Source organism: Schistosoma mansoni, chromosome 3 (assembly GCF_000237925.1).
Source record: "Schistosoma mansoni strain Puerto Rico chromosome 3, complete genome".
NCBI lineage: Eukaryota > Metazoa > Platyhelminthes > Trematoda > Strigeidida > Schistosomatidae > Schistosoma > Schistosoma mansoni.
The window spans coordinates 23,528,262-23,549,244 of NC_031497.1; the positions used below are offsets into that span (position 1 = coordinate 23,528,262).

General features: G+C 35.6%; 1 protein-coding gene across 1 annotated transcript in view; it reads left to right on the forward strand.

Annotated features, from left to right (window-relative positions):
* The window catches only part of Smp_136830.1 (subfamily A1A unassigned peptidase (A01 family)), a gene marked incomplete at both ends in the record, with an annotated part of 55,335 nt that extends 39,890 nt beyond the window's left edge, over positions 1-15,445 (forward strand). Inside the window, one exon of the mRNA XM_018799710.1 lies at positions 15,337-15,445. Coding sequence (XP_018651472.1) covers positions 15,337-15,445 — 109 coding nt within the window. The remainder of the gene's footprint in view (positions 1-15,336) is intronic.
* Positions 15,446-20,983: the final 5,538 nt, after the last annotated feature.

The following is a 20,983-nucleotide window of genomic DNA, read 5'->3' on the forward strand; positions in this document are numbered from 1 at the left end:
AATAGTACAAAAAATATGCAAATTGTTGCTGTTCAAATAACATTGTCTGTTATGTAAGTTAATAAAAGGGCTTGACAAAAGTTAGCCATAATGGAAATTGATTGTGGGAGAGTTGCTTTAATGTACTTCGAATATTAAGCAGTTTTGGATTTTAAACGTTACCATGTACCAAAATGGATGCAGAAAAAAATAGAATCGAATGACCCAATAAAAGTAGAGGATAAACATCCATCATTCTCCATAGCCAAACACATAACCGAAACAGGTCATAAGATTTATCTTAACTCGGCTTTTGTGGTGTTGTATAAAAGCTAAAACCGCGTTTATTTAGGTCTATCGGAGCCTAAGCCATAGAAAAATTCAACCTCCCTTTGTATATTCAGAAACAGTTTGTTCTCACATTCATTGAGTGATTAGGTTTCAAATTGTTTCCACATTATTATTATTATTATTATTATTATTATTATTATTATCCTTGTCTACTCTTATCCCCCATTTCCAGTCTAGTTGACCTCTTATTTTTATACATAAATGTTTTTCCATGGTTGAAATCATGAGTCAATTGAAGCTAGACCACCATGGAAAACCTGAAAGCACTGCTTGACGGCCGTTTCGTCCCATCGTGAGACTCCTCAGAAGTTCACACCCACGATCCCGCCTCGTGAGTTTCGAACCCAGGACTTATCGGTCTCGCGCACGAGCACTTAACTGATAGACCACTCAGCCAGCCAGCATCCAAAGGTGTTAATGTCTAGCTTCAACTGATCCACAAAGTTGAACAACCGTTCACCAATAGTCTTCAGTGAGTTGTTATCTCACAACAGACGTTGTTGAACTCCACTGGTCACTGCTTCTCACTAGAACTCCAGGAAATATATCTTGAAGTATCTTATGCGTGATCAGATTGTTCGAAGTGTATTGCGCTAATATCTCATCACATAGTTCTGATAATCTTCATCTTCTCATTACACTATCGAAATTTATCAAAGGGACTAATTGCTTTAAATATGAAAGAGGAAGACATTTATAATGTATCAAAATTTTGCTTACATTTTTCTCATGAACAAATCTACTTTTCATTCATGTATTGACTTAAACTGGATGAATATTTTCAATAATCATTTAAACAAACGTTTATCCCAGTGTTATTTAAATTTTCTCCTTCACGCTTAATATACTACAACGTTATCACCTTAATCACAATTGATTGATCACTGGGTGGTGATCAATGTCAAGTCCTTCCTAGTGCTGATCGAATGCTATCGATCAAGTTGCAATGTGGCCACTAGTCTAGGTTGCTCGACACTGCGTGCACCTTAATCTCCAATCTTGTGAAGCCATCTAAATATTCATATTTTTATTTGCTAAATATGAAAATTATGGTTTTGGCATAGATCTAATTTACTTTTTTCACAAGGTTTTCAATATATTTTTAGTTCAATGCCGATGAAATAAATGACACTTAATATACTCATCTAAATGTTAATTTAATGTTTTTTTTTTACTTTTTTATTTTTATCAGCAATAGTCTTTTGTGGGTGAGGACAAACCATCTTCCATCTGAAGAGGAAATTAAGAAAAGACGTTGGAAATGGTTCAGACATACACTGAAGAAATCATCAAATGCATCACGAGGCGATCCCTAACTTGGAATGCGGAAGGGAAGCGGAAAAGGGGAAGGCCAAAGAACACATTACGCCGGTAAATAGAAGCAGATATGAAAAGGATGAATAAACACTGGAAAGAACTGGGAAGGATTTGCCACACACATGGTGAATGGAGAATGTTGGTGTGCGGGCTATGCTACTGGATGAGGAGTAACTGGCGTAAATAAGTATTGTCGAGTGGTAATAATCACTGGTTTACTAACAGATGTTGATGTTGAAAGCACGTCTTTTTAATTATGTTTCATATTACTGATACTAATTCGGTATGAAACATTTATTACTTCTTTCAACTTTCGTTAGACAATTCTATTTTTGAATGCGAATTTAACCAGGCTTACTTTTCTACCTAGATGTATGTGTCTATGCCAATAATAAAAATATTAGGCACCTGTTATTCGTTGATTGTTCGAAAGTTTACGAGGATACTCCAACAAAGTTCACAAGCCCAGAACGACTTACTTGTCAGCTGACTATGGACTTTCCCATCGAATCATCAATGAGTGGAATTCATTACCTAAGCACGTGGTTGAGGCTCCATCCGTCGACTCTTTCAAAAGAAGATTGGATCAACTGAGAGACCTTCACTGCCAGGACTAACACAGGCCATCAAGCCTCCTATCCTTTCCAAACCGAAACTGTATGATGATAAATTTAAACTAACTCTTAGGTATGGTAATCTACTGGTTATTTCTAAAAAAAGGAACAACAATATTTTCAGTGTTCAGAAAATTACATTCTCATTGTAAATAGTGATACTATTATGCAGATCACTTACACGAAGTGAATTTGCAATAACCTTCGTAGAAAATTTTTTCAATTCTGGTTTTTACTAGCTACTTATAAATGGAGTACGGATTGTTTCTCAATTAAGAAAGTAGTATACTCGTTGTAAACAACAATATTATTCTTGAAACCTTCTACATGTTTGCTTTCTAAAGAAAGGTTCTGAAACGTCTGTTACACCATCTAATGACTAGAATGGCATAATAAGAATAAATGAAGTCATTATATTATACTGTATTTTGCAAATCTGTTTTCTATCACACTGACCTGAAAATAGTAAAAGCGAACACAGCGAATACACAATATATAACTTAACTGTTCTGAAGAGGTTGTAGTGCCGTGCTTCGGTAATCATTCGCCTCGATAACAGTTATTATACCAATCCTAACCGTGTATAGAATCAAAAGGCAAAAGGAAGCGGCAACTACATTTTTATTGATAAATGATGCAGATCAGAAAGATGACACGTGTTGGAGATGGCGGGGAAGTCAACTCATTTTAAGCAAGCGTTAATCAACATTTATAGTCAGACAAAAATGAATGGCAGACATATGATGGATAAGATACGAAGTGTGCATACACATATGCGCTCATATAAAAAATAGTCAAGGTTAATAAGCGAATAATTGACAAGATCAAATTATAACTCATAAAGTATAGTTGAATTAGCCTGGCCAGAAGCTAGAATAGAGTATATGGGCTTGACATATAAACCGATACTATAAGGTCATTCACTTTAACAACATAATGTTGTGGCTGTAATATGTACTTCTTTTTATGAAAGCCAAACTCATTCGGGGGTTGTACATACGTTCGACTGCATTCAAAAACATATCTCTCATTGAAATGATAGGAAACGCTCATTATTAAGTTGATTGCTTCCATTACTTTTTGATTTCAAGGATTACAGACTTTCTAGTGTCAATAGAAGCATTACTTGAATTGTAAAGATTCATATCCATCAGTTGAGAAGATCGAAGAAAAAAGAACGAGAACAGAGAATGATTGGTGTGGAAACGAAAAACCAATTAAGTCTGAGACAATTGAGTGGGATTTTGCAAATGAAGTATTTACGGTATGGTTCTCTGATTTTAATAGAATGTTCTGTAATTTTGCATTCAAATACATTCATTTGTCCCTACTTGTGTTCTTGTTCGCTGCAATATTGATTTGAATTCGGTCTATAATTTCGTGATGCTGATAAATAAATTGACATTGCTCTTTGACTGATGTTTTCTTCGTCTTTCAGAGAATTGAAGTCTTGTATTTTATAACGGTAGAACAGACAGCTAGTGTACACTATTCAACAACGATTGAATCTAAATAAATCTAGATATCTGAACATGTTCGTGCAATATCTACTCAGATTCACAAAGATTATTTTTATTCTTGGTCAGTTTGTTTTATTCTCTACTACTCTAATATTTTCAGTAAATTATTAAAAGTTAGAGGCATAATTTGGTTTATTGTACTGTTCCAGTCATTTTCGAGATATGCGTAACTACAGCTTTCTGGACCAATATCACGTGGACCATAATTTTGTTCTCACTGAAGTTTATCTTAAGAGATAGGCGTAGTCAATAATGCTTCATTTAATTCTGGACTCAGGGCTTTATCTACAGAATCTTGTGTTTCTTGGTAGTTTGATACTGTCACAACTTCATGTGCTTTTGGCAAGATATTGTCTTGCTGTGAGCTGGACAATTTACTCACTTTACATTTTGCATCAGATTTGAAAGGATTTGGACCCTCAACTAGACATGCTTCTGAAATGGGAATTACTGAACCCTTGTTTGCAACATAAATAGGATCTTTATTTATTGTAATCTCTGGTTGAGTGGAAAATCTGCTCAAAACTGATTCAATCAGTTGCTGTTGAAAAGCTAACATCTGTTGACGTATGACCGGTATAAGCAGTCTAGCGTCCTTATTAGTCCCTTGCCCGCCACACCCTTCCAATTCAGTCCAGAACACCGATTACAGCTTCTGTTATGCGAATCATTTATTTCAAGCATACTCAGTTTATATACCAGACAGACAGACAGCATCACACCATAAAATAGAAAACAATATTTGTACAAGTTCAAGCCAAATGTGTCTGTGAACGTGAGAGACTGTAATCAATAAACTGAATATCAGTAATTAGTATAATAATAATCCATAGGTCAAAATGATACGTATGATAATAGGAATATAGATATACACAATCTAGTTACAAAACAGTTAAACAATAAGAAGATATATAAAATAATAGTCCGTTAATAGGTCCCTAAAATTCCTGTACTTACATCTTCACTAGGATATAACACAATTTGTTTATTTATTTCTGTTTTCATTGCATACAACCATTCGTTTTCGTCAATAAAATCATCTCTATAATCCCACAGCATCAGCCAGTCCAATTCTTTGCTGACCGAAATTGAATACAGTATAGAATCTTCCCATAAATGCGTCACTAAGATCCCAAGTGTTCGGAGGTAACGAAAAGTGTGGTTCAAAAGGTGACATACAAATTTTTAAAAATAATGGGGTATCCTGTAATTAAACGAAAAATACATTAGAATGGAACCATATTGTTTTCATTTTGTTGGTTTGAGTAGTGACCATCCAGAAGATTATTCAAATATAAGCAGTCATTTATTTTATCTGGTTATTTGTTAATTACATGTTAGAATATACATCACTCAATAAGAAACCCATTAATCATGTATACTCTATGATCGCCTTTCTTCAGAATTACTCCACAAGAATCATATTGACGCCAATCAATGTTTCAAATGATTGCATTAAGTTAGTAATGCATCCAGTGGATCGTTTTTCATCATATATATACGCTATATAAACGGTTATTTGTACCGAAATCTTCCTCACATTCAGCTTATTAACAAACCAAAAATGATATGAATCTACCTAGTATTGTTTGTTTTAATCTTCCCATTAATGTTTTAGGACTGCAATTGGTCAGTCTCTAATTGGCATATGTGCATACTGTGCGTATTGCCTCGATATAGCCTAAATTCACAAGCATGGTAAGCAAAGATGGATAGTGGCTATCAGTGGAATCCAATTTGATGCGCGTTTCTTCCTATTTGGGACTCGTCAGCTGGATGTCGTCAGATTTGATGATCACTCTGAAACAATATATATTCGTTCGCTAGCTAATAAACGGCCATCGGAATTTATTATGGTTTGAATATATATAGTTAGATTGCTCTAACATTCAGTGTACGTTGCATGATTTGGGTTGTGAAATACATCAATCATTTTATATAAATGTTTCACATGAATTCAATTGACCTATTCATTGAGATTCACCTTGTCAAAACAATCTTCCCTGTTACAAATTCCAACTGATTGAAACTTCATAATTTTAACAGACAATTCTTAACAAATCTGTATCATGCATGTGAATCTCATAATGTGTAAAGTGACTAGCATTGGTTAAGACAAAACGAATTAATTGTATTCACCTTGACTACATAGTGTCGTGGCTTCAGAATGTATTTCTTCCTATGAAAGATGAACTCGATCGAAGGAAGCATATCAATTCGACCACAGTCAAGAGATTTACTTCCAAAATAGTCATTAGTACCAAGTAAAGAATTGATTCGTCTCACTTGTTCAGGTGGTCCAAGAATTAACGATGTTCCAGTATCAATAAGAGCGGAACATATGTTGCAAAACTCTACTCCATTTATTTTCAAACTAAGTGTATAAAGAAAACATTAAATTATACGTATTTATATAAAGTTTATTAAAATTAACTAATTAATAAGTTACAGACATGTGATTAATAGGATAAGAAATACACACACGCTCACTTAAAAAATAGTCAAAGTTTGTAAATGAATAAGCGATAAGGTCAAAACGCGACTCAAGAAGAATATTGAGCTGTCCAGAAGCTAGAATAAGTTAAATGGGCTTAACATAATAACCGGCACTACAATCACCTATCTTGGAATGTGATTACAGAGGCATTTGTAAGAAGAAAAGTGAAATAAGGAGATTGAACTAATGATAAACGGGATGCGATGAAATGCATGATTCTATTTGGAAAGTATTGTTCAACATTACTGAGATAGTTGAGTTTCATAGTCAATTGAAGCTAGCACACCATAGAAAATCTGGAATCACTGGATGGACGTTTCGTTTTCCATTGTAGTGTAGCTTAAATTGTTCATGAAGAAGAAATGCTTCGCACACTCAGTGAATTTCACCGATAGTATTCGGAACGACATGAAACGCACTTATAGGATGGGAGTATCATGGACCCTGTATCATCAAATCATCCTTCGAAACAAAGAAGTAGGGAATAACAATGAAAGTTATCTATTGCTATGTACTCACACATGAAAACGATGAACACGACAAAGATCAGTTTTACGAGAAACTTCATTCCGTCGTACAGAAGTGCTCAGAAGAGGACCTGAATATCTCGATGGGAAACCTAAACGTCAAAGTCGAGATGGACAACATTGTGAATGAAGAATCACGAGATAACATGGACTGAAAGGGATATTACAAATATATTTATTTACTTAAAATAAGCTTTTAATTGAAGTGGGAATTACAAAAAGACACTTGTAGTGAGTAGGACATGTATTGCGGAAATTATCAAACTACATCATGACGAAAACCTGAATTTGCAATTCTGAATACTTAAGGAAAAGAGGTAGACGAAGGAATACATCGCAAAGGGAACTGGATGCAGACATCAAAAGAATAGATAACACTTGGAAACAACTGGAAAGCAGAGCTCAAGAAATAGTTGGTTGAAGAATTCTGATCGGCGGTCTATGACTCACGAAGGGTAACAGACGTAAGGTCAGAAACAAAATAAATTGTCAATCTCTGTTCTTTCAATTCCTATTGACGTTAGTAAACTATCATGATTATCAAATTAAAATTACGTGCGCGAGACTGGTAGGTCCTGGGTTCGAATCTCACGAGTGTGGAATCGTGGATGGGCACTGCTGAGGAGTTCCATAATAGAACGAAACGGCCGTCCAGTGCTTCCAGGTTTTCCATGGTGGTCTAGCTTCAATTGACTCATGATCTCAGTGATAGTCAACGCCTGGTCTTCCAGAAGAGCCAAAAGAGAATTGATTTATTTCACTCGTTCTTCTAGTCTGCTACACTCATCTATTAGTTTATTTATAGAATATATCTTATCTCTTATTATATGAAACAGTATCAGGCAGGATCAGGATGGTTATTATGAACAAATGTGAATATAAGGGTAAGATGTTATCCATCCTCAGTGATGAAAGTAAATTCATGCCTGATGTTGAATTTGGAGGTATTAACAAACTAGAGGGAAGAGTCAATTCAAACCTGGAAAAATTGCTTCACATGAATATTATTGATAAAGAGGAATTTAATCTCTTAAAACCTATGGGTTCAGAGTATCCTCATTTATATGGACTACCTAAAATTCACAAATCAAATATTCCTTTACGTCCAATTTTATCAATGTGCCGATCACCCACACATAACCTAGCCAAATGGCTAACAAAATTATTGGATCCTATTCGAAGACGTATATGTAAGTATTCTCTAAAGGATTCTTTTGAATTGGTCGGTCATTTAGGTGACATTAATATCAAAGGAAAACCTATGTGCTCATTTGACGTGAATTCCTTATTCACAAATGTACCTTTAAAAAAGACTATTGACATTTTATGTGACTATATATCGTTAAACGACCTTAAATTACATATCCATTTAAAAATTCTTAAAGATTTATTACTTTTATGTACTGATCAAGTTCAGTTCACTTTTGAAGGCGAATACTTTCGCCAGATTGATGGGGTCGCTATGGGTAGTCCGTTAGGACCATTATTAGCAGATGTGTTTATGGCACATGTAGAAAATTTATCTGAAGACTTAATCAAAAACATGTCACTTTATAAGAGATATGTGAACGATATCTTAGTAATCTGTGAAAGAAAGGAAGATATAAACTGCCTTTTGAATAAATTAAATACCATCCAAAACCACATCAGTCTTTCATGTGAAGAGGAGAAGAACGACCAGCTACCCTTCTTAGATGTACTTCTAAACAGACGAGAAGATGGCTCAATAAAACGATCCATTTTTCGAAAACCAACGTGGACGGGTCAATATCTTAGTCACTATAGTTATTGCCCTGTACAATACAAACGTGGTTTGGTAAAGTGCCTTTTTAACAGGCTTCGTCGTATTTGCACAAATGACGCTATTGATGACGATGTTAAGTTGTTAACCAAGACATTATTTGGGAATGGCTATCCACCTAAATTTATCAATAGATGGAAAGTTCAGGGCACAGTGAGACCTACTGTAGCCTTGGTAGAGAAAAAGCCTGTCTACGTCACCTTACCATTTAGAGGTGATTCAAATAGCCTTTTATTCAAACAAAGGCTTAAATCGGTTATCAACAAAACGTATTGTGCTGCGAAAGTCATAATCAAGGAAAGAACGAGGTCCATGCTTCATTCAAAACCTAAAAGACATGAAAACGATTGTGTCACATCCCACTGCGTTTACCAATTTAAATGTGTGTGTGTTCACACATACATAGGGAGGAGCAATCGTGATCTGAAAATTAGGGTGGATGAACATGTGCCAAAATGGTTGCAAAAACAAATACAGTCGAATGACCCAATAAGAGTAGAGGATAAACATCCATCATCCTCTATTGCTAAACATATAATCGAAACAGGTGATAAGATTGATCTTAACTCGGCTTTTGTGGTGTTGTATAAAAGTGTGAAAGGGCGTATACTAAGGTTTATTGAAGCCTTAGCCATACGAAAATTCAAATCCCCTTTGTGTATTCAGAAATAGTTTGTTCTCTCCTTACACCTACCCTGGTAATATTAGCTTATTAGCCAGAGTGATTAGGTTCCAAATTGTTTTCACATTATTTTGTCATTATTATCCTTGTCTATTCTTATCCCTATTTCCAGTCTAGTTGACCTTTTATTTGTATATATAAACGTTCTTAACAAGTATATTATGTGTGATCAGATTGTTCGAAATGTATTGCGCTAATATATCACATAGTTCTGATAATCTTCGTCTTCTCATTACATTATAATGGTTTTATGGCCAATACTAAAAAATATAAATACCTGTGTTTGCTCTGTACATTTTTGACTCGCACAAGAATCACTTCTCTTTCTTCTTATGACTTTTGTTTTGCGACTGTGGCATTCTATCAGTCCGAGTGCCGATACATGCACACTGTATTCTGCCATAATCAGAAATCAAACAAGTGACACTAGTTTAACCTGAAATTCCAAATCCTGATTGTACAAGTCACGCTTCATGACTTATTGTGAGTGACTTCCTCAGAAAACGGACGAGAAATGCAATCGATGTAAAAGTTAAATAACATACAGGAGCAAAGCTAAATATTTAGTACTTCCGTGGTGTATGCTACTTATGTCGACAGACATATGTAGTATGTAACACTTATAGGAAGTGGAAATCTGACAGCAGAAGTCTATGAAGGTTGAGGTGAAGAGAATGGGAACTGAATTGTAAAGAAATTGTGGACTGAAAGAAGCACACAGAATGTGTAGGACAAATGATAGGAAGTGGTACATGAAGTATTTAGTATATGGTCCCTATATTTTACTAAAATATTCTGTAGTTTTGCATTAAAACCTTTGTATGAACACGCATAAAGCTTTCCAAATCAATATGTCTTTTAAGTATCTGTGAGGCTATATCCATTTCCAAAGATGTACATATCCACAACGTAAGCGCAAAACTCACGTTCACATCCTACACACCAAAATTGCTGTTTTATTAGAGGTAGTGCTTTTAAAAGTTATGGTACAGTGAAAGAACTAGTTGTTTGAGAAATATATTCAAAATGTATTTCATTCCTACCTTCTAACACAGGTGGTTCATTTTCCTAATCCTCTACTTTTTCTTCTTCATATGTCGCACCAGAGGAATATTGTACTTGTGAGAAAGGAATATTGATAGGTTGTGACGGTATTAGATTTTCATTTTCATATGAAAACTGACTGAATTCCCTACAGAACCATGAAAAACAAGAAGAGTTACTGTACAATGAGACTCTGTAGAGACATTAAAGAAGACAAACAAATTCAGCTGATGATCAAAAAGACTATAAAGTTTGGAGAAGTGAATCACGTTAACGAAATCCCTGAAATGAGTTTAGAAAGATGTTTCACAACTTATAACTCAACTTACTCATGCTATTTTCATGTTGATTTTCATATTCGACTTCAAGAGTTTCTGTTTGTTCCTCTATATCAAGATATTCTCGAGGAAGAGGAGTACAGCATTCATGGACCACTTCACTCACTTTTGTTTGCCAACCAATATAGACGTTATCAATGATTCTAATGATGCATCAGAAACATAATGTCATACCTCATTATCTGTAGTGTAAATCTCCATTAATTGTCGAGATATTCAACGAGCATCATTACAAAATCAAAACGAAACTGATTAAAATCCGTAAGTAATTCGAATTCTCATTGTTGACCATGGTATGTCATAGAATATTTGTTTTCACATGGTCATCTACAGTTAATTTCAAAGTTATTGCTTCCAAATCAATGACTAAATAGTACAAAGTATTAATTAGCATATACTTAAACGCGAAATAAGACTTTATGCTTAAAAAACATCCGGCATCTTGAGCATGTAAGTTTCACTCAATCATGGTTGATATTTATAGAAAAGTGTCTGTTATCTCAGAAGAGGATTTGTCATTATTAAATAGTAGTGTTAATTTAACGTGAATACCTCAATCACCTAATAGTATTGCTGGCCATTCACCTTCAATTATCGGTCTAATATAAGCTTTCCAAAAGTTAGATCAGCTGTTGATGATAGTGGTCAATGTCAAATGGGCGGAATGCAATTTGACTGATGTATATTTAAACTATTTAATGTGAGCTAACCCAAGATGTAATGTTAGGGCAAAGAGGCATTTTTCAGCAAATTTGTTAAGGTTTTCTATTGAACAACTGTTGTTTTCATGAAACGGTAAGGCGCATATTGGTAATGATAACACTGAAATTCAAGAAGTAAGTAAAATATACCATTCACACAATTGTGTTTATATTAGATAAACAAGAATCAGATTACCATAAATAAACAACTTTATTTGCAATGTATTCTACACCATGGTTGAAGATGTTTGTGTCAATATGACATAATGAAATAAAACCATTGTAACATGAACGCCATTTTCTATCAGACTATGAATAGGAATTCAATTAGTTTACTCATAATTCTAACGTTTTTACTGCATTTATATAGTAAGATTGTGGAAGCCCATCTCTACCAGATGCAAAGACGCAGTTTACAGTTCGCAATTCACAACAGTTACTTTATGTCTCTGACGAGAAAGTATGTGAATGAGTGGAATCATAAAAATATATCAACGTCGAAGCAACTCATTAATTTGAGAAATGTACTTGTTACAGTCAGATTGTTAGTCTCAAAAGTGTTTTGCTTCGAGTAATCTGCGTTCATCTCATACTGAATAGATGCCATTCTTTAAAATGTGCATGAAATAAACTAAGTGGATGTTTCCTACAAATGTAACTATGTGTTATAACGTGTGAGCGCCCGTTATTATATCGATTGCCTGCGTGCCCTCTTTGATACATGAACGCCCAATCAGAGAGGAGTGGATTTATTGATCGGAGAAATGATACATAAAGTCGTGCGAGCAGTATTGATTACTTGTCAGTCCCGCTTTCTGCCTAGCCCAGCCAGTTAAGTCCAGAACACAAATAACAGCCTCGGCAATATGAATCATTATTGGCAAACATACTGGGTTTATATGCAAACCAAACAGACCACATCGTACCAAAAAATATAGAAAATAACATTTGTACAATAATTGGCCAAATGTGGCTGTTGATAGGGGGAAAGTAATCAATAAACTGATGATAACTCAAGAATTGTATGATAATAAGTCAAAGGTCAAAATAAAGCTAATGATAATAGGAATACGAATATGAGTAGTTTAGTTACGTAACAATTATACAATAGGCAATATACATATCACATTGGTCAATAAATAGTCCTTAGAGTTACCATTCATAATTCACCAGGGGATATAACACCTCCCCTTTTTGAGAAATCCGGAGTTGATATCCGGATTTTAAATCTCTCGAATTCATCCTCCCCCAGGAAAGACTGTTGGGTCCACATATACCCAAGTTACTATTAATGTGACATTATTTAAAACATATTCGTCGCATTTGACAGAGAATCCACCAGAACTGATTAGATCGTGAGGGTCAAATACATTTGATTTGAGGTCACCAGCGTCTGATTCTTCTGAAACAGTTTCCCTGAATTTATTCGGAACCTCATTGGTGGATAATGAATCATTGGGATAATCAGTATCTATGAAAATCGTATTAGATTCTTGATTATCATTTAATGCATCCGACATTTTTCTCCCATTTTTATAAGAGATTTCGACAGGAACATATGAATCATCAAAATAATCAAAATATGGCAGAACAATCAGGGAATCCTGATCATTAGATTCATTAGAAACTTTTTTCGCATCATGACTAGTTTCATTTGGCGCCACTGTATTCACTATACTGTTCGATTCGTTTCCCGTTTCTTCGTGGGTGGATACCGCAGCAATTTCATAGGAATTTAGCAAGACACTGTCTTTCTGTGAACAGGATAATCCAATGTTTGCACGTCCTTTTTCGAGGATAATAGGATTTGGACCGTTTATAGGACATGTCTCTGAAACAGGCAGTACTGGACTACTGGGCTGATCATGTATGACTGCTACTGTTGCGCTTAAATTACTGTTTTTCACGGATTCATAGAGGCTTTCCCCGGCATATTCATTCGTTCTGCAATCGATTTCCAGCTCTGTACGCAATTTAAAAATTAATGCATCAACTTTCGTTGCACCCCCGAAGCATGGGTGATTTAGCAGCTTTGCATGTAACTTGTCAATGAAATCCAACTGACTCTTTCTAAAACGCTGCTCTTGTCGCTGGATTAGCAACTGAAATTAATCGGAAGTTAGAGCCATTTTTTTATTTACCCCGTCGCCAGTTGTTATAACGTGTGAGTGCCAGTTGTTATATCGATTGCTTGCGTGTGCCCTTTTTGATATATGGACGTAATGATGCCCGCCAATGAGAAGAGTGAATTATCGATCAGAACAATGATTCTATTGTAGAACGAATGATGATTGAGTTGATAAAGTTTGTATAAAAATATAATTAGCATAGAATAAATTTTACTCGTTTCCCATCAATTGAAACTTCATTACATATTGGTGAAGTTTGTAAACATATGGAAATGAAAAAATGTTCCCATAATATAAGCTTCCTAGGGGATTAATAACTTCAAACTTAAAGCTAGATATAACTAACAACTCGATCACTCTGACATCACCTCATACTATGTGATCTTCGTGCTTCCATTATCGCTCCGTTAAGGTTCAATATTCTGGTGAGATATCAGTGTAAACTGCTCCTCAAAAGCTACGGAAAAACCGACAATGATGAATAGAATCATTGAAATGTATTTGAGTACTCTGAAACGTAGTGATTTCTATGTAATTTTTATTTTGTTTTCATCATGTTTTATTGACACAGATGTATCAAATTAATTTGAGGATTGATCATAAACAAACTCAATTACTGGTGGTAATACGATACTTGTTTAATGTAGGCGGATATCATCAATAAAATGATTCAATTTACAGTTGAAACACACTTTTATTGTTTGTATAATTGTAGGATGGAAACAGATTCTAATGTGTATCAATAATATGATGGTTTGAGTGGGAACTCCAACGCAGAAGCTTCGAGTGTTGTTCGATACAGGATCAACTGACACATGGTTTGCATCAAGGAATTGTTGGTTTCTTGATATATTTTGTTGGATATTTCGGTTTTACGATAGCTCGAAATCATCGGCTTATGTAGCAGACGTTACTAAGTTTCATGTGAGTTATCTGGATAGTAATCATTCTGCATTCTGGAGTGTGAACACTATGGAAGTAAAAATTGACAATGTTTAGAAATAGAATGGTGTTGCAGATGAACTCATTGGTGATTTGGCATCAAGCGTTCGCTGAATTGAGGAGTTAATTTAATCACGATTACTTCAGTGGTAAATATGATGGAGTAATTCGCATGTTGAGTACATGGATGTCCAAGTAATAAAGGGATATTTTAATATTCCTAAATATACTCTTGAAAAGGTTCTATTGATGAAAAGCTCTACTAAAAAGTAGGTCCTTGATGAAAATTAAAGTTTTCAAAGTCAAGAATCCAAAGTAGTCATTATCAAGATAACTGACTTTAAAACTGGCACTGTCTGCTACATAAGCCGATGATTTCGAGCTATCGTAAAACCGAAATATCCAACAAAATATATCAAGAAACCAACAATTCCTTGATGCAAACCATGTGTCAGTTGATCCTGTATCGAACAACACTCGAAGCTTCTGCGTTGGAGTTCCCACTCAAACCATCATATTATTGATACACATTAGAATCTGTTTCCATCCTACAATTATACAAACAAATAAAAGTGTGTTTCAACTGTAAATTGAATCATTTTATTGATGATATCCGCCTACATTAAACAAGTATCGTATTACCACCAGTAATTGAGTTTTGTTTATGATCAATGCTCAAATTAATTTGATACATCTGTGTCAATAAAACATGATGAAAACAAAATAAAAATTACATAGAAATCACTACGTTTCAGAGTACTCAAATACATTTCAATGATTCTATTCATCATTGTCAATTTTCTACCATATTTACTTTGTGAGATTGTGAAAACTCCACTCCACCCGTTGGAAAGATCCAATTCATTGCTTGCACATTTTACGATCTACTTTAAGCCTTCCAATGAGAAACTCCATGTATCAGTGGAATAAACAAAATACTTCTACACCAGAACAACTGATTAATTTTGAAAACGTAAGTGTATTAATCGTATTCATAGTTTGAAATCTACCTTAATGTATATCTAGTAAGCAACAGGAAATATCACGACTTTCTTACAGTTGAGTCCTGAACACCAATTACAGCATCTAATATGCGGATCATTTATTTCAAGCATACACGGTTTATATACCAGACAGACAGACAAACCGCATAACACCATATAATAGGAAATAATATTTCTGCAAGATCAAGCCAAGTGTGGCTGTGAACGTGGGATACAATAATCAGTAAACTGAGTATAATTTCAGAACAGTAATCCGTGTAATAAAACTTATGATAATAGGAATATAGATATACATAATCTAAATACTGAACAGTTATACAATAGAAATATATTTATATAATATTTTTCTATTAATAGATCTCAGAAGTTACCTGTAATTTAGTTTTCACTAGTATATAACACCTCCACTTTTTTTGCGGTTTCAGGGATAATAACGATCCTTAGGATTTATTTTTATACGAGTAGGTTTCCATCTGATGCAATTCGACCGTTTTGGAGTGTTGTACAAGTCCAATTGTTATTCGGGTCCTTTTTAATTTCATTATCCGATTCAGTTGGTATGTCAAATGGTATATCCGACTTTATAGCACTTCCTGCCACCCACTCTTGTCATGTTGGCTGTATCTGGTTTGCATGTCTCATCGATATATTTTGTCCGGCGTTTACTTCATATATGACTTTCCCTTTTTTCCGGATTATGATGGCAAACTTTCAGGTTGGCTTCGCTCCCAGAAAATCTCTTGCCGTTTGTCCCACACTGAACTTTCTGGGTAATGAACTATGTCGCTTTTTGAATTATTGTTCCTTTTGATTATTCTTGCAGAGGCTGGCTTTAGGTTTTGGTTTCATTTGTTCTATAGGTATTCTAATCTTTCTTCCGAAAATTGCTTCTGCTGGACTTTCTTGATTATTTGTTGCTGGGTTGGGTGTTGCACGTTAGGTTAGTAAAACTCTGAATTATCTCTTCTATTTATCTTCCTACCTCGCCTTTAAGCAGTGCACTTTTAAACGTGTACACCAACCTCTCGACTAAACCGTTAGACTGTGGATATTATGGAGGTGTCTTGATATATGCCTAACGGGATTCGCAATGCAGAACTTCAAAAATTCAGCCGAGGTAAACTGTGGTTCATTATCGGACACCAATATGTCTGGACACCAAAGCAGCTTAGTACTTGTCTCAGTCTTTCCACAGTAGCTTCATGAAGTGGACTTCTGACCATTTGGAGAAGGCATCATCAATCACCAAGAACTGTTTGCCGTTTATGGGACAGGCGAAATCCACATGTACTATCGACCACTGATATTTCATTGTTCCTCAGCTCTGCATTTCTATCTTGTGAGGGGCTTTTATGGCTTTTGCTCATCCAGAACATCTCCCAACATATTCTTCTATCTGATCATCAATATTCGGCCAATATAATAACCACGTTCATGTGCTACCACTGGGTGTGAAGCGTACAGTTCCAACATCACCTCTTGGCTCACGCTTATGGATACAATCACTCGATTTCAGAACACTGGTCGGTGAGTATACTGTTCAATGTTTTTGCTGTTTATATAAGCGGGCCAACTATGTTCGAGGTAACTCATAATCCGCTTCTGCTCGTCGTCTTCTTGAGTATAGCGTTTAATGTCTTCAGCGGATAATGGTGTTGCTTTTATAGCAACTTGTAGTATTTGGTGGATATCTTCCTCCAACGATATCGGTGCAATAATAGAATCTTCGCTTTCCCGCTTCTGATTATCATTTAGTTGAGACACAACATGATCTCGTTCAAAGTTTTCAGCTGATTTATATAGAATTCCGAAATCGTAAGCAAGTAATGTAATAACCCAGCGTTGTAATGGATTCGCTGTATATGCAGGAATACCTGACTTCGACCCGAATATGGGTAAAAGCGGATTGGGATCCGTTAGAAGAGTAAATCGATGACCATAAATCATTTTATGAAATTTCTTCCCTGAAAAAACTATAGCTAATCCTTCTTTCTGAATCTAACTATACTTTCACTCAGCTGGGTTTAAGAGTTCGGACACATGAGCAATTGGCCTTTCTTTACCATCAGGAAAACGATGATTGATAACAGCTCGAATTCCATAGTTGGAAGCATCAGTGGCCAAAATTATTTCAAGCTTCGGATTGTAATGAGCTAGCAATGGTTTAGAAGATGAAATCCTTTATATTTCATCGAAAAAATTTTGGCATTCCTTTGTCCAGTGCCATGCTGCATTAGCCATCAAAAGTTGATTTAACGGGTGTTGTAATTTATACATATGGGGTACAAACATATTATAATATCCAATCATCCCAAAAGATGAACGAAAGATTGTAACCTCAGTCGGTTTTGGCATATTTTCGATAGCATTTATATCATCTGAATCTGGCCGGCGACCATCTTTATCAAATATATATCCCAGATATTTAACAGACTCCAGCATAAATTCACACTTTTCTTTCTGTAACTGAAATCCACCTTGCGATATTTTATGAAGCACCACGTCTAACCGACGCATTAGTTCGTGAGCAGAAGAAGAAACAACTATAATATTATCCAAGTAAACTGCTGCACCTTCGAGGTTAGACAACATTGTCTGTTGGAAAATTGATGGAGCTGGCATTGCATCAAACGGTAATCGGTTAAACTGATGGAGTTCACGGTGGGTATTAATGGTTAATAACTCCCTCGAATCTTCGTCAACTTCGACATGTAAGTAAGCTTCAGATAAATCAAGTTTGGAAAAATGACGTCTACCGCATAGTTTAATAAATGAATCTTCTGTCAAAGGAAGTGGATATGAATGATTTTGTAAAGCATCATTTAATCCTGTTGAAAAATCTGCGCACAGGCGAATAGTTCCGTTCGCTTCCTGCACTACTACAATTGGTGCTGCCCATACCGAATAATTAACCGGTTGTATAACACCGAGTTTCTCTAGTCGATCTAATTCTTTGTCAACTTTATCAATAGCTGCATGTGGAATTGACGTTTTGGACAAACAATAGGTTTTACATCCTACCGTAAGTATAACTTTGCCTTCTCAATAGTGCAGCATCCCAACTTATTCTGGGACAAGTTTTTATATTTTCGCAAAAGGTCTTTTATCGGTATGGCTTTCACAGTTACATGAACTATGGGCGGATGTCTAAGACTATTTGCTTTTTTTATCGTGCATATTTCACTCAATAGTACATCCCATAGACTCAGTTTATCTATTCAATCTATACCAATAAGGTCTAAATCATGCGCCCCCAAATGCCCTGGTACGGCCGAGAGTGGGGAGAGTTCGCTCTCCCTCTCCAAATGCTCTCACATGGCCACGCGAATATATAGCCTCTGTCAGGGAAGTCCTACTCACTGCCCTCTCGTGGCCACAGTGTTGTTTACGGAAGTGAGAGGACGAAAAACGAATGTCCGGCGCTTTAACTGGGTTGGTGGATGTGGAGGATCCACCAATGGAAGTTGGAAAACCTGATTCCAAACCAATGGTGCACATGGGCTCCAGGATCCTAATGGAACGAATGGCGTATGAACTTATTGTTGGTCACCGGCTACCATGGAACTGCATCTCCTCACGATGCTCCACTGCCTTGTGGATCAGACCTTTAGGTCAAAGGCTCGGGGTGTGGCCCCCTAATAAAACCACCTGCTTCAGTTTGGGCACCTGGGCAGTATCACAGCCCTCACACAAATCAAATGAGATTTGTGAGGCGCATATTTATCCGGTGCTTTTTGTTTAAATAAAATAAAATAAATAAACTAAATCATGCCTGTTCGTTAAATAACAATTCCCTGTGAAGTAGTTATCTCGCAATTTAACAGAGCATTTTATGATTACAACAAGCTTTATTATATCTCCGCATGCATTCCGTGCAGTATACTCAGTTGGTAATACTTTCGGACAACAAATTAAATTCCTTATTTGTTTAGAGATCAATGTGATATCTGATGCTGTACCGATTGTAGTCGAACATGAACACCATTAACCATAAATTCCAAATACCTTATTTTATCTGCTATGCTTAGACTCAGTGTAGAATATATACTGTTTATATACTTGTTTTGATAGTGGTGAGGACGCTTCGTTGGCTTCGAACTCAAATTTTCTCTAGTTTAGCGAACTGCTTCTTTATGACTGACTTTATTGCATATAATGCATCTACGATTTCTAAACCGGCAAAATCTTGAGAAGTGCCACGCTCCACAATAACAACATTTAGTTGAAGGTTTAGGAATTTTCGAGTGATATTTATAACCTTTGGTACTATTTCAACGTTGACCTGTCTTAACAGCATGAACAGAATGATAAGATGGCGCAACACTTTTGGTTTCCAGCATAGCCGTATCCCGTTTTAAATGTATTAATCGTTGGCATTCACCAGTAACAGTTTGTAGTGTGATTTCCTGTTCATGTTCCATACGGGATAATATTCTTATGCGAAAATCAGAATCTCTGGGAGAGTTCAGACCAGAAATGAATAATAAGCATTCAAATTGATCATTGGTTAACACATTTGCTTAAATTCATTCCGCTTGTAAATTTACCCTTCCGGCGTACGTAGTATAGTCTTCATCAGCTTCTTTAGTCACCTGCAGACAATTATACTGGATACGAAATAAGGACATCTGTTCACAAAACATTTTACTTAAAATGTTGATAGTTTCATCGAAATCAACTTCTCGTGTATGTTAAGATAGGATATGGTTTTTATACTTTTAATGCTTATTATGACCAAACTTCTGTAAGAGCGACCGGACTTTCCTTGCGTCATCCATAGCAGCGAATTCCACTCGGAAAATATCTTCAATTCTGCAAAGCCACGCTTCAAAAGTGTGACCACTGTCTTCATCAAAATAAATACTGAAACTGGATTGAGATATGACTCTATGCTTTTATGTTCTGGAATATCTTGTTGGAAACATAGTTTGTCCAAAGATGTTTCCAGGAATTTCTGTTGAGAGGCTAACATCTGCTGTTGTTGTTGATGTTTCTGTTGCTGTATTACAAACTGCAACTGTCCCAAAGAGATCGCCATTTCTTTACTCCTAATAAAAATAATATTAACTTATTTTCAAAATCACGTCACCAATTGTACTTTTTTCGCCAACTCCCCGTCGCCAATTTGCTATTATTTTATCCCCGGCTTTTTATAACGTCATTTATCCACAAATCAAAATACGACTTGTTTAATCTTAGCACTGTGCCAAAAAATGACCCTTGACAAGTATGAGTAGCCTAGAGTCCTTATTGATCCCTTGTCCGCCTAGCCCTTCCAGTTGTGTCCAGAACACCAACTACAGCAACTAAAATGCGAATCATTTATTTCAAGCATACTCAGTTTATATACCAGACAAACCGCATAACATCATAAAATAGGAAATAATATTTGTGCATTATCAGGTCAAATGTGGCTGTGAACGTGGGATACAGTAATCAATAAGCTGAGTATAATTTAAGAACAGTAAGTCGTATAATAATAATCCATAGGTCAAAATGAAGCTTATGATAATAGGAATATAGATATACATAATCTA